The following is a 15385-nucleotide window of genomic DNA, read 5'->3' on the forward strand; positions in this document are numbered from 1 at the left end:
AGAGAGAGAGAGAGAGAGAGAGAGAGAGAGCGCTCGCGCAAGTGTTGGATCAGTCCTTCAGAGGGATCTGAGGAAACGGCGGGAGGCGCGTGCTCATTTGTGACTGCACCTCATTGTGATCGGAGTCCAAACGCTACCTTCACGAGACTTCTTAGGCTTTTCCCCAAACGGTTTTAACGGTCGGAGGTATCTCGGAAGCGTGGAGCGGAGTACTTTTCCCAAACATGAGATTCCACCACAGCATCGGAATGTTCGTCCTCACGACGTTGAGCGTGTTAACTTCAGTTTTATCGGCGAGTAACTGTAAGTTCGTTTATTTATTCTGTTTAATACCCCTGTTCAACAGAATGTCAATGTATTAAACCTCATCAAGACACATCCAAAGAGATCTTTAGAAATCCAGTCAAGTTGCTCACAGAATTAAAACGCAGTTAAACCAGTTTGTAAGCATCCAATGTCAAAATTGCAGTGTTTTTGTTATTATTATTAATTATTAATGGATGAATATAGGTTATTTGTTGTATCTATGAATGTGTTTTGTATCGTATATAACTTATAGGACCATTGTGGCGTTTTTAAGTGTCTCGAGACGTTTTTTGATAATGATTTTAATGCTGAGATTCCCAGTTAAAGTCTACTCTTCGCTATAATTGTATATAATTTGTATAACTTTAATTGTGGGATATCTGGGGCCATTAGTTGAGCTATCACAGCTGTTCTTAATCTCACACAGACAAGTCGTGAACCCCCTGGAGTCGGTTCTTAAATAAAGATACAGAAATTATCACGTCAAAAGAATAAGAAAGAAATCTACTCTTCTGCTACCATAAAATAGATTCATAGAGCGATATGTCCTTTTTCATATTCGATCTCTCTCTCGCGCGAGCAGAAAGACACTTCTTGAAAAGTCACGCGCTGAGTTTCGCTCTCGTTTACGATTTAATTTCATCTGTTTGGAAGCAAGCGCTTCCCGGGATGGCGATGCTCAAATAGAGATCTGCCGTGATCGAACTGCCTCAGAAACCCGCAAGAAAGGCAGTGTGTGGGTCATGTGTTGTCTACATCCCCCTTAGACTACTTAAACCCGACACTCTACATTGGGGAGACTAGCAAGCTGTGCAGATGAGGAAAACAATTTATAAACGTACTAAAGAAATTAAAAAAAAAAAATTGCATAGAGTGGTGTATGTGATTATTAGGGGCAATCTTTATTCTTTTTTTCACAAGCAGTTACAACTTCTTTGACGGAACAGATTTATGAAACCAGACATGACCTGTGTCTAGCAAGCTGTGCAAATTGGGGAAAGAAAATATTGTTTGCTCAGTATACAAACATGTAAGACGTAAAAACATATATTAGAAACAGAAAACAGATGTGTGTGCACAGGTATTGCTATACTTGTGAGTGGGACTTTTTAATGTCCTATAGAAACCTGGCAAAAAAACGACTTGTATTTGGGATGGTCTTTACTTGGAAAGGCTCATTGATTGGCCAAAAACATATTTTTGTTTACACCCACTAATCAACCGGTTTGAGTGAGTGTTTATGTTTATCAAATGTCATATGCTGCATCCCAATTCGCTTACTTATACTACGCCCTAAAAGTATGTATTCTCTTTGTGAGGAAAAACATTAAATATGTTTTCGTCAGGTGATAATTATTCACTCAAACCCCTTTATCTAAACCTCTCTGCTTAACCGCATGACTCACACGTCCGCCGTGTTTGTAGTTTTTTTTTTACACTTTTTATCCATGTTTGTAGTTCTAATCTAGTCCTCGTCTAACTCGCAATGGGTTTTGGGCCATATAATTTGTGGAAATAGTAGACATTCCGGGTATCTTTGGAATACTCTTTTCAACATACTATGATTTGGGACGTACTAATTCTATTTTCGAATACTATTTAGGACGTATAGTATGCGAATTGGGATGCACCGATGACCTCCCTGTGAAAACTTCTTCCTTGAGAAGTCACTAATAATATAGTGAAGCCACTCACTAATATACCACCACATCTGTCCCTAACCTTATCCGTATCCCACCTCAATATCAGCAAAAGTGTTTTGCAATACAATATGAACACAATAAGTACATTGTACTTATCTTTTGATGCAAGTACATAGTAGTTAGAGTATGAGAGCAATGACAGTAAAAACACATAGACAAACGAATCCTTATTAAACTATGCGGCTCGTGGCGACACATTGATGTCTTAAGACATGAAACGATCAGTTTCTCTGAGTACAGAGAACAGTATTTATGTAATTTTTTTAACCTCTTATCAGACGAATGTCATCTAGTATTCCCAGCACCATAACTTCCGGTGAATAAGGTCAAAATACTGGCGTGATCAAAGATTTATATAGGTAGATGCCTCATTCGACTGATCCGTGCAGGCACTAATGAGGAACCTATGTATGATCTTGCCGGTATTTTTCATGTATTTTGACCTTATGGAAATTGAAGTGATGGCGCGGGGACGGCTGATGCAGAGCCATGGAAAATTTTTTTATAAATTTTTAAATATGGATATTTTTCTTAAACAAACGCATCAATTCGCTTCAGAAGACCTTTATTAACACCCCGGAGCCGCGTGGAGCACGTTATTTGACGGACAGATGCATTTTTTATGGACTTCAAAAACAGAGCAACTATTACTGCTATTATAATGCTTGGATTAGCCAGAACATTTTTAATATAACTCATCTGAAAAAAGGAATGTCATATACACCTCGGATGACTTGAGGGTGAGTAAATCATGGGCTACTTTTCATTTTTGGGTGAACTATCCCTTTAACTACTATGTACTAACATCAGAAGATAAATACAATGCACTTATTGTGTTCATATTGTATTGCAAAACACTTTTGCTGATATTGAGGTGGGATACGGGTAAAGTTAGGGACAGGTGTGGTGGTATGGGTAAGGGAAGTGTCAACAGTGTAATTATGAATGTAACTACAGAAATTAATTACAAATGTAATTACATGCAGGTCATTTTTAAAATGTAAGTAAAATGTAAAAACATGTATGTACACATTAAGTGCATTGTATCAAATGATTAATATAAATTTTAGTACATAGTAGTTAAGGCCACCTAATATAAAGTGGGTCTGAAAAAAGAAATGAATAATTAAGCAACTTAAGGGTGAATAAATGATGACAATTTTCATTTTTGAGTGAACTATCCCTTTAAAGTGACTTTATGTAAGTATGTTTAATTAGTGTGTTTTAAAGGGTGCAGATTTGCAGTAGTCTGTCTGGAAATGTGATTGGTTTGGTGCGCACTAAAGCAGAGGTTTTCAAACTTTTTTCATTCCAAGTGCTCCCCAATTATTTTGGTTCCCATGTGGCGCTGTCTTCTTAAAGTACAAAACTGTCTGGAAATATTTTCATGTACAGACTACAGACCCATTTAAACTGTGTGGGTAAGGGAAGATTTTTGTTGCAAAATTAAAAGGGTTTTAAACTGACATTGTACTAAAGCCAGAAGAAAATACTGATATATTACCTGAAAATATTGCAGCATAAGCCCCGTTTCCACCAAAATTACCCGGAACAACTTCCTTCCCCCAGACCTGTTGCTGTCTGCGTTTCCATCTCGGTGAAAAGTACCATGAAGATTAGGCAAATTAGTCCGGTGACGTAGGACTGAGCACGACTATCCAGTTCCCACTGGATTTCATCCTCCACATATAAGCTTAATAAAGCCTGAAGCTCGTCATCGCTCCATCGGTTATATTTTCTCCATTTATTTACTCAACTCCATTGTTGATTCGAATAGCAAACAACTCTTACTACACGCACCGCAACAGACTTTTAAAAATAGTGGTTGAGATAAAATGCTGCGTGGAGTGAACCAATCAAAATGCTGCATGAATTCAACCAATCAGCATGTTCGGCGCCCAAGTCCCACCCCCAAGTGACACTTTTACCTGCAACTTCATTAAGACCCTGGTTCCTGCGGTTGAAACACACCGAGTACCACCCCAAAGTCCCGAGTTCCTGGGGAAAGTTCCTGCGGTGGAAACGCGGCTCTAGTGTATCTCGAGCCTCTGTAGATATATTTAAAATTAAAATATTGTCTTAAAACACTGCTTAGTGGTTAAGCTAAAGGTGACACAAATACAAACTACTGTAAAGTATTTTTAAAAGTATGTACGAGATGAACCTTTTTTCACATATATTTTATTCTTTCTTATTAAGGAAAACTACAGGTGCCATTAAAATAATCAATCTCAGGATTTCCAACCACTCTTTATGAAGCAGAATAAAACCGTAATAATGTAGGGTTTGGTAAATGTTACGTTTGTTTATCAACCGTATATTCCTCTGAACATATCTGCGGGGGTTGTTTGTATACCGGTTTGCAAACCTTTGCAATAAACTATGCAAAGTATGATGGGGTGCAGTAGAGGAAATAGTCTGATTGGTGAGTGTTTCGGGGGTTCAGTGTGTATGAGTGTGATGAGGTTGTGTTTTGTTGAGGGAATGTGGAAAGCTGCTGTCTACGAGCAGTCAGCACCGCCCATGTCAGGCAGAGGTGCTGCAGCTTCTGTGAGACAGAGGAGTGGCGTTTTACTCGCTCCCTGCTGAGAACAAAAGCCCTCTGCGGTTTTCAATCTGTCTCGCACAGACTTCAGCACCCACAAAACAGGTGTGTGAGTGATTGAACTCATGGACCCTTGCCAGGAGAAAATAACTTTCCCTTTAAATAAGTTACGCTTAGGGAAAAGTGCTCTGAAATTGACAGCAACACTGAGATCAGGGCTATATGAAGAATCTCAGACAAAGGCCTGGAGTAAACGTCTGATTATACTGGGAGAATGCTTTTAACTAAACTTTTGACTCAAAATGGCTGTTTTTTTGTGTTGTTGTTGTTGTTTTTAACACATTTCCTTTACAGCTTTCTGTAAACGAAGCAGCACTTTCACTTTGTAATGTGACAACATCTTCCTGGCATCATATCACAGAAAAGCTAAATGCATTCAATTAAGTTTCTTAGTGAGGCATTTGCTAGGTGTTTACATATTTTCCAGGCACATGCATGTTACCATTACACTGGTAGAGCAGTAGAATTGTGTATTTGCCTGCAGAATGTGTGTCCGTATTGTACATTTGAGCCAAAATCTGCTAAGGGGTAATAATGGAACAACAGTTTTAAAAAGTTATATATTTTTTTAAACTATTATTTACAATAGGATCTGCATTTTCATGGGTTTAAATAAAAGATTTGTTATAAAAGACACTAAAAACTATTTTGTGCCTCAAAATTACTCTTTCCTGTAAAAAAAAAAAAAAACCTCCACAAAAACCTGATCAAAAGTCAACGAATTTCCGACAGCCGAATATAACATTTTGGGGGACAAACTATCCCTTTTAAAGGTACTGTATGTAAGTGTGTTTAGTGTGTGAGTGTTTAAAAGGGTGCAGATTTGCAGTAGTCTGTCTGGAAATGGGATTGGTTTGGTGCGCACTAAAGCAGAGTTTTTCAAACTTTTTTCATTCCAAGTACCCCCCAATTATTTTGGTTACCATGTGGCGCTGCCTTCTTAAAGTACAAAATTGTCTGGAAATATTTTCATGACTCAAAATGGCAGGCAGAAATGGGTATTTGTGTTGTTGTTGTTTTTTAACCCTTAAAGACAGAGACAGCCACCCGCGGCTGTAAAAATTTTTACCAACTGTTTTAGACAAACACCAAGGTGTGGTAATTTAATTTCTTTCCGGATATCACTTAAAAATTCACTGTTTATATCCTTTTTGACCACTGCAGTGCACCGTACGGTTGCACTTCGCTGTAATTTGGATGCATTTCTAGACTTGTATTTCTTTAAATGCTGGCAAGTATTTACAAGAGAAATATATTTAATCACGACTCAAAAAAATAAAAAGAAGAAAAGCATGTAAACATTCGAATTGGGCCGTTATTTACAGCAGCATTTATTATTATTATCATGCCAAGCATAGCCTATGACATTTTCATATTTGATCAATAGTTTTAAACTTCAACAGAGTACCCGCCTTCAAGGAAGTTAACGCTTGTCAATGGAGAGTGGCCAGACTCTCTGTACAAATGAAATGTACGAGAGTCTGGTTAGACCATGCTAGTAAAATGCACCGTAAAGAGGAGAATCTAAGCTTTTCAGAAGTATCACACAAAAGTCAGTATATTTCTCTATTTGTATGTAGTTTGTGTTTTACACCGTTTCAGTGTTCTGTTATTATATAACAATCTTTCTATTATTTTACTCCCTGAACTTTTTTGGACGCATCTACATTGTCAGTGAATAAAATACACCTGTTTTCACTCAAAAACGCCTAGAATAATATTATAATAAATGGCTATAACTTGCTGAGGGATGTAGACAACATTTTATCTGGAAGTCTAAAACAACCAAGTCTAACTTTCTAAAGGAAAAAAATCCAAACTTCATGAAGTTCTGTTTGAGTTCACAGTAAAAACTAGGGGTGTGCATTGGGACTGCCCTCACAATTCGATTCAATTACGATTCACCAGGTAACGATTCGATTCAATTCGATTCTACGATGCATTGCGATGCATCAAAATTCTACTGCACACAACAAGGCAAATTTTTTATCCGTCATGAGGCAATACAAGCAGTCAGATATTGAACAACAGATTTTATTGGCTGCTATTTGTGTATTATCACTCTCCTGTATCTTTGACATAAATGTCATTAAATAAAATTTAATTGAATGGTACAGGGTATTGGATATGGCATTTCAAACCTGAAAAAGAAAACATAAATCACTGCTTTCAGTGCTTTGAATGAGAAATGTTTCTCTTCTCTGCTTTAGAACCATTTGAAATTAAATCGAGCAATAATAACAGCCAACTTTTTCCAGCAGTGTACATAAGTGTTTTAATTAATCAGTAATCTCCCTCCGCCTCAGCCATCTTGATTGTTGTTGTTGTTATGACCCCGGAAATAATTGAAACTTCACAACTTTATTGTCCAACTCAAGGCCAGAAAATAAACGATGACATAATCGATTATGGCACTTAGCCGCATCGATGCTGAATCGTGCATGCCCCGCATTGCGATGCATTGCCGAATCGATTATTGTTGACACCACTAGTAAAAACACCACATTTTTGCTGCCGTTTTTCTTAAAATTCAGACTAAATAAATGTAAAATTGGGACTTCTAATGAGTAGATGGAAACTTCATGTTCTCCAGTTTAAAATGATGCTAACTGTTAGAATGGGTGTGAAAATCAAAGAAAAGTAGAGGCTAGTCAGGCGCCACAAAAATTTTCTAGGTCTTTAAGGGTTAACACATTTCCTTTTCAGCATTCTGTAAATTAAGCAGCACTTTCACTTTGTAATGTGACAACATCTTTCTGGCATCACTCTTTCCTGTTAAAAAAACCCTCCACAAAAATGTGATTTTCAAAAGTCAACGAATTTCTGACAGCTGAATATAACATTTTTGTCAAGCCAAACATGTCAGTCTCTGAGTAACATGTAATTTATTTAAGCCACAAAAAATTCACTTCATAAAATAAGTATAATGTACTAAGCAAAGAGCATTTCAAACGTCTCCAGCATGTTTTATAATTACCCAAAAATCAAACAGTTTTTTTCATAATTTTGGCAGTAGATGAAATGTTAAAGGGTTAGTTCACCCATAAATGAAAATTCTGTCGTTAATTACTCACCCTCATGTCATTCCAAACCTGTAAGACCTTCGTTCATCTTCAGAACACATATGAAGATATTTTTTTTCATAGACAGAGATTTATTACCACTTTCAAAGCCCAGAAAGGTAATAAAATCATCATTAAAATAGTACATGGGACTCCAGTGGTTCAATCTTAATGTTATGAAGTGACGAGAATACTTTTTGTGCGCAAAAAATAAACAAAAATAACGACAATTATTCAACAATTTCTTCTTGTCTGTGCAAAGGGCTTTGAAGTGCTTCAAATGGTACTGCGTGATCCCAGCTGAGGAATAGGGTCTTATCTAGTGAAACGATTGGCCATTTTCACAAAAAAAGTATATATGTATATGTATAGTAAGAAATGTATATACTTTTTAACCACAATTGATCATCTTGTACTGGTCTGCGATGAGCCAGGCATGATGTAATCACATTGAAAACGTCACGCCAAACGTGGGCGGAAGTATCGCCCCCTCGTTTACAAAGCGAACGTTCGAAGACTAATACAAACGCTTTTTTAACAAAACAGGTAAAACAATGATACATTAAATAATAAGTATGTCATTTAACATGCAATAAAATTTGAATGATCCTCCTTCTCCACACTTTTAAACAATGGGGCGGTACTTCCGCCCACGTTCGGCGTGACCTTTTCAACGTACGTTAGGTAATGCCTGGCTCGTTGCAGCCCAGCACAATACGATCAATTGTGGTTAAAAAAGTATATAAGTTTTATTTTTTTTAGAAAATGGGATCATTTCGCTTGATAAGACCCTATTCCTCAGCTGGGATCACGCAGTACCATTTGAAGCACTTCAAAGCCCTTTGAAACTGCATTGATGTGGACGTTCAACATATTGGTTGCAATTTAAGTCCATCATGTGGAGAAAAATCCTGAAATGTTTTCCTCAAAAAAACGTAATTTCTTTTTCACTGAAGAAAGAAAGACATGGACATCTTGGATGGCATTGGGGTGAGTAAATGATCAGGAAATTTTCATTTTGAGGTGAACTAATCCTTTAAGAAACAGAAAACATTGGCCTATAGCTGTTGATGTAGATTAAGGAATTTAGGAAGGAAAGTCAGCCTGAATCATGCTCTGTCTGTGTGCTTCTGAGTCATGTTTACAGTCTTTTCTAGTGAGTATTACGTGTGTCTTGTAGGTGGTTATTTATGGAGCTGTTTTCATTTTCACTACATTCATGAAATTCGGAAGAGACACATGCTATATTTATTAATTATGTCAACAAAGCTCGGGAGGAGCATGTTCAAATCCAATCAACTCGTCTATCCTATCAGCATGAGAGGAAGCATATGTATATATATACATATATATATACTCCTCACTCTTGGCTTTTCTCTACCACAGCCAGGACTATGGGGGGGGTACTCTGGGTTTGGGCCAAATACTGAGCTCGGAGCCCTCTCCTTGGACAGCACGCCAAATACGCAAACCATCATTTATTCTCTGACTTATTTGTAGTGTGAACTTGCAATCAGTTTTAGGCGTCACTCCAAATATTGAAGCTACATTTTAGATCATGTAGCTTTTCAGCAGTGATGCTACTTTATTGATTAAGTAGTGGGATTGAGCTGACAAACTCTAGTCAAGAGTGTTTGAAAGCACAAGCAGGCTTCTATCAGCGGACCGGTCTTTCAAACACTCCCATGTGTATCTGTGTAAGCTATCTGTGAAGAGCGTCATTGATGTATATTTACAACATGTTTTTGAAGCGCTGATCATTGTAGCCAATCACAGACATATTTGATGAGTGCTCAAAGCATCACATTTTTAAAATTTCAATACCGACTTGGTACCTGGTACCGGTCCTACCGACCTTTTATATTATAGTAATGTGCAAGTAAGGGCTATAATATAGTTTATAGCATTATCTTTAAGAAACTTTTGGTTGTGCTGTGAATCGATTAAAAAAACTACTAATTAATCCAATAAAAAACAATTTTGACCCTTACCAAACCGTAAGTTCAAAACCGAGGTATGTACCGAACCATCAGTTTTGTGTACCGTTACACCGCTAATATATTCACTTAAAATAATATACATTTAATGTACTTAGCACTACTGAAAACTTGTAGATATGAATCATTGTAGTGTCTAAAATGCATATCACATGGTAAATTCCCTTTCCATTTCTTTTTGTATTGTCCTTTTAGTCCAATTCATATAAACTGACACTTTTCTATGTGTTCAAACACCCAATTTTCCTTTTTTATGTTTTGTTTTTAACTGTAAAACTTATTTGTATACATTAAATAACGGTTTATTTATTTCTTACTTCATTTTGCAATTGCAGTGGGAATTGATATTTTTAAATGTAAATTTGCTGGTCGCACCACCTGACATTTCAAACTCAATTAAAATCTAACAGGCATTAACTTGGACACCTATACAAATGTTTGACCATATGCTCAAGGTTATAATATTTTTTTTTTAAATCAAATACAAATTTTTATAACAACAACACATTTTCAAAGTTTTCCAGGGGTCATACCACCTGACATGATAAGTTGAATCAACTTAATCATTACTCAAAAATGTCAAATTATCTAATATTTATGGGAGGGTGACTAACATTATTACTGCATCAAAGAGGTCCTCTGGGGTCTTCTGTGTGTCATATCAGAGCCCGTCTACGGAGAGCCTGCCCACTCCCTATTAAGCCCTGTTGTACAGAATTTTGGTTGTAGTACCACCAGAGTTCCACTGGGGGCGATCGCCATGAGTGCAAAATGAATGGAAGTCAATGGGGCTTGACGGCTAAATTTGTCTCTTTCACCCGATTGCCGTTGAGAAATCTCAGAAATGATTGTAGATTTTGCAAGTTCAACATGGGTTTTAGGTCGAAAGTTGAATGAACGAGTACTTATGTCCTTTTGATTTCTTACAGGTTGAGTTGTTGTTGTCCATAACACGCTAGCATTCTGCTAATGAACGCTGATTGGTCAGTGAAGGACTGATTACGACCAGAGATCCCGCTTGATGGCATCGTGTCATCTGAAGCGGGACCAGAAACAAACAAAACAAAAACTCTTCTAGCACGTGTATTTACCTGTGTCAGCTGTGTTGTCGATGCCTCGAGAGAAAAGAAAGTGCAGAGCGCGAAAGCACCAGAGCGACTGAAGGATTGCCGTTAAGCAGTATCTCTGGTCGTACATGTGTATGACGTCATTGACACTTTAAAAGACTTTTTAAAGCAAATAAGTGACTCTAAAAAATCTAACACCCAGCAATGTGTAATTTATTTGCATTTCCTTTCGAATACAACATTCAAATTACTAGATAAAAAATTATATCCTGAGAAAAGTGGATTTTTATTGGTATAGCGCCATAGACCTCCATTCATTCTGCACTCGTCCTGTGAGCGCCCTCATATGGAATCAGAGAGGAACTGCAACCAGTTCAGAAGCCGGAAGTTCAGTGAGAGTGAAACTTCTCGCCATATTAGACATTCTCTGGTCATATGCTGTCACATGGTTTTCTTAAAGGAACATTGCATAAAATGGCATTTTTATGTCGGTCGCCCTCCCTGACATTTAGAGTTTTTAAAGTAATATATATATATATATATATATATATATATATATATATATATATATATATATATATATATATATATATATATATATATATATATATATATATATATATATATGGCAGTAAAAGAGTAAGAAAAGATGAGTTATAGCTCAAGCTGTAAGGTTGCTCTATATAAAGATGCAGATACACATACTTACACCTGGCTAATCATAGGTCTGTAATGTCTGTATAAAAGGTGTTTATTGCGTTTGAGAACGCCACTCTTGGCATTGCTTAAGGATCTGTGCGGAGAATCAGGCGGGAATGTATCTTTAGAGAGAGTCATGTTTGCTGAGAGTGATGAAAGAAAAGGGTGTGCGGAAAGCCCTTATATGAACATGGTTTTAGTGTGTTTTATGTAACTCAGGCACATGGTCGCTCTTTTACAATATTCAGAATTCATCAACATTAGAACGAGGTTAAGAACGAATTCACGTGTTATGAATTAGGTGGAAAGTTTTTGTGAAAAGCTCAAATGTGTGGATAAATACGAATAGTGAATGCAATTATTAGTCAATGAGACACAATTCTAAATGCAATTCTGAACAGGCTGAGTGTATGCAGATTACAGTAATAGTCATAAACGTGCAAACTAATTTTGTCACAACTGGGTCGACGGGTGTTCAGCACTTGGCATCATGTTTTTTTAATGTGCTGTATACTTAGTTATTTTCTAAAACCTGTCTGTTGAATTCATTTGCACTCTGTCTTTTTGCGCTCTCGCTAGAGTGAATGCACCCTGTATCTGTGTGTGTGAGTGTGGGAATGTTTGGGTGCACTGCTGAATGTTGTCGAAAATATGTTGTAATTATAACATTTTAAAACAAAGTCTCTATTTGACTCATACGTGGTAAGAGTTGTTTTACTGAAATGTAATACTTATTTACATTTTCAGCAATCGCTGTCACTTCAGATTACACATGCACATGCCTAGTAATAGTATTATAGTGTCACAGTTGTAATCCTTAATTGCAACAATTAATTTGAAAAAAACCTTGGATTTAAGACAAACTGTAGATTATTTTCACAATTTCTTAGAAAGAAAAATAATAAGAAATAGCTGTTAAGAAGCATTTTTTATTTTTATTTGAATGTTTGTGAATCCGGCCCCAGAACTAGCGATGCCCATTTCATGAATAAATCACTCTTTTGAGTTAGGTCTTTTTTAGTCAAACTGATTAGGAAAATTGCTTTGCGATTTAGTGTGAATAATTTGCACAGTTCACTCATGCACTTATTCGTTTGGAGTGGTTTCTCACTGAGTAAAAATTAAACATAAAATATATGAGCATATGCTATTACATTATTAATTGAACATGCACACGGATACTGCGAGCTATGAATCCTTTGGGACAGGACAGAGGCTAGACTCTCCTAATCCTCCATAAGGTATTCAATTAAAAAATGGCTTTCACCCTTAATTCCACAGCCTATTTTTTATCCTCCAACAGATCCAACTCTGTGTGCAGGAGTGCCTATCAGAGCAAAGCTGTGGAAATAAAGGCCCAATCTCTCTGTACTTTATATTAAGCATAAAAATGAAATGTTAATTACTGTCTAATATGTCGAAAACGCAAACGCTTCTTGTCTCGTCACATTCATTTATACATTTCATGAATCATAATTGCACATTTTCAATTCAAAATGGTGAAGTTTCATAAAAAGCTTGCATCACCAGGACTATTTCTATCGTAAAACAGTTGTCCACTTACATCTACTTACATCTTTCCACAAACTCTCGTTGCATTGTGACAGTAAGACTTTGATTTGATCGGTCATCTCGAACATTTTGATATTGAAATATAGGCCTTGGTATTGGTATTTTCAAAACCACTGATTTTTCTATGCAGTTTGGCGGTTTGTCCACATGCAAACACAGTATCCGGGTTACTGAAACCAAACTTTTTTTGAAAACTCCTGCCGGGGTGAAGATTTTCAGAAACTCAGTTTGCAGTGTTGTTATGTAGCCGGTGAAACCAGAAATTTTGGCTTGTGACGTCGGAATACGCGCTGTTATCTCTGAGTCTGTGCAATGCGGACATAGCCAAAATATTGCTGCTAAAAACTGTACTAACAGGGCTTATAACAGACAGATACATGCACAGTTCTCCCATTATATTGCGGAACAGAGGCGTCAGAATGCAGTACTACGCATAGTAATACTAGGCTGCAGATCGCGCATCATGTTTGTTTTCTTTATTTTACAAAAAGCAAAACATTTTGTTTTTATTGTGACTGTACACAAAAAAAAGAAACTTAACAGATTATAATGATATAACACTTGCCTGAATGATAAAAAAACCACAGAGTTATTTGAGTCTCTTTGGCACTGATAAGAAAAAAAGCTTACCAATTGCGCCGGCGCGACCGCTGACTCAAGGGGGTTAAGCTGCGGTAGCCTGGCTCCGCCCTCCTACGTACTTCTGCTCAATTTTCATTTTTCTTCAGTACTCCGTCTGGGATTGCGATATATTCTCTGGTTTTCTCCGATCAAATTTTAACCGGTCCTATCAGCGAACAGAAGGAGTGGTTGAGAATGATGCCGTAGATGTTGTGCGCTAGTTTGAGTTGTAGTTCAGTAATGGCAGCGGAGAAAGAAGCGAGCGAAGCCAATCATTCCGTTGTGGCACCACGGCCGAATATCTAGAAGTTAAAGCCGGAGCAATAACAATCTTTGCTGAGAGTTGTTGGTGGCCATGATGTTGTGGCCCTCCTCCCCATGCGGTTCGGGAAAAGTTAGATTTTCCAGCTCACTCTGTTAGTGGTGAAGGAGTTGGCTGAAGCCCATTCGGACTGTAATTGTTTCTCGTGGGGTCGTAAGGTATTGTCATCATTTACAGGGACTGGTCAGTGGTTTTATTCCCATCCGTCTCCCACCACCCGCGCAAAAATCCCCGGCCGAATAACCTACTGTTTTAGACAAACACCAAGGTCGTGTGGTCATTTCATTGCTTTCCGAATCCACATCTCTGAGTTTTCAAGAATATATCACTTCAAAATTCACTGTTTATATCCTTTTTGACCACTGCAGAGCTCCGTGCAGTTGCGCTTCGCTGTAATTTGGATGCATTTCTAGACTTGTATTTCTTTAAATGCTGGAAAGTATTTATAAGAGCAATATATTTCATCACCGCTCAAAAAATAAAAAGAAGAAAAGCATGTAAACATTGGAAATGGGCCGTTATTTACGGCAGCATTTATTCTTATCATACCAAGCATTTGACATTTTATTTAGAGCATACAATCATGTTATTGACCAATTGAGCAGCGCATTACCGATTACAAAACACGCCCCTCCACCGTGAATAAATCACCATCCCAATGCACAAGTTTTAGGTTTTACCACTGAGTTGGTGTGCATATTTATTTTTACGGACTTCCATGTGAGAAACAGAGGCGAATGGCACCTGATATACGTTATGACCAAACGTAAGAGATTGGTTATGGCAGATCCAGAGTGCTCAAATTCACAAGAAATTATTGTAAAACTGGATGGATGCATTTGTCAAACAAAAATGTATGTAATGTCTATAATTTGACTCTGTGTCCGACTCCTCATTATTGACCTCATCTTTACATTGTTTATTTCTCTTGGGAAATAAACAAAAATGATTATAAGTATTAGTATTATTAATTAATTTGTGAGCATTATGTTTCATCCTTATTGGGTGGTGTTACAAGAAATAGTATAGTATCATATTAAAAATATGTCCAGCTCAACCTCCTGATATTAAAGGGTTAGTTCACCCCAAAATGAAAAATCTGTCATTAATTACTCGCCCTCATGTCGCTCCAAACCCGTAAGACCTTCGTTCATCTTCAGAACACAAATTAAGATATTTTTGATGAAATCCGAGAGCTCTCTGACCCCTCCATAGACAGCAATGTAATTAACACTTTCAAGGTCCAGAAAGGTAGGAAAGACCTTGTTAAAATAGTCCATGTGACTACAGTGGTTTTATGAAGTGACGAGAATACTTTTTGTGCGCAAAAATCCCCCCAAAATAACGACTTTATTCAACAATCTCTTCTCGTCTGTGCCAGTCTCATACGCTGTTGACGAAGTAAATACAGTGCAGCACTTCCGAGTTCTA

The 15385-nt window shown here is 37.2% G+C and overlaps 1 protein-coding gene across 1 annotated transcript in view; it reads left to right on the plus strand.

Moving 5' to 3' along the window:
• Positions 1 to 224: 224 nt before the first annotated feature.
• cntnap5l (contactin associated protein family member 5 like) overlaps positions 225 to 15385 on the plus strand; it is a gene marked incomplete at its 5' end in the record, with an annotated part of 108917 nt that continues 93756 nt past the window's right edge. The window contains one exon of the mRNA XM_079844376.1: positions 225 to 303. Coding sequence (XP_079700502.1) covers positions 225 to 303 — 79 coding nt within the window. The remainder of the gene's footprint in view (positions 304 to 15385) is intronic.

The sequence above is a fragment of the Gobio gobio genome (genome assembly GCF_949357685.1).
Source record: "Gobio gobio genome assembly, chromosome: 19".
In the NCBI taxonomy this organism is placed as follows: Eukaryota; Metazoa; Chordata; class Actinopteri; order Cypriniformes; family Gobionidae; genus Gobio; species Gobio gobio.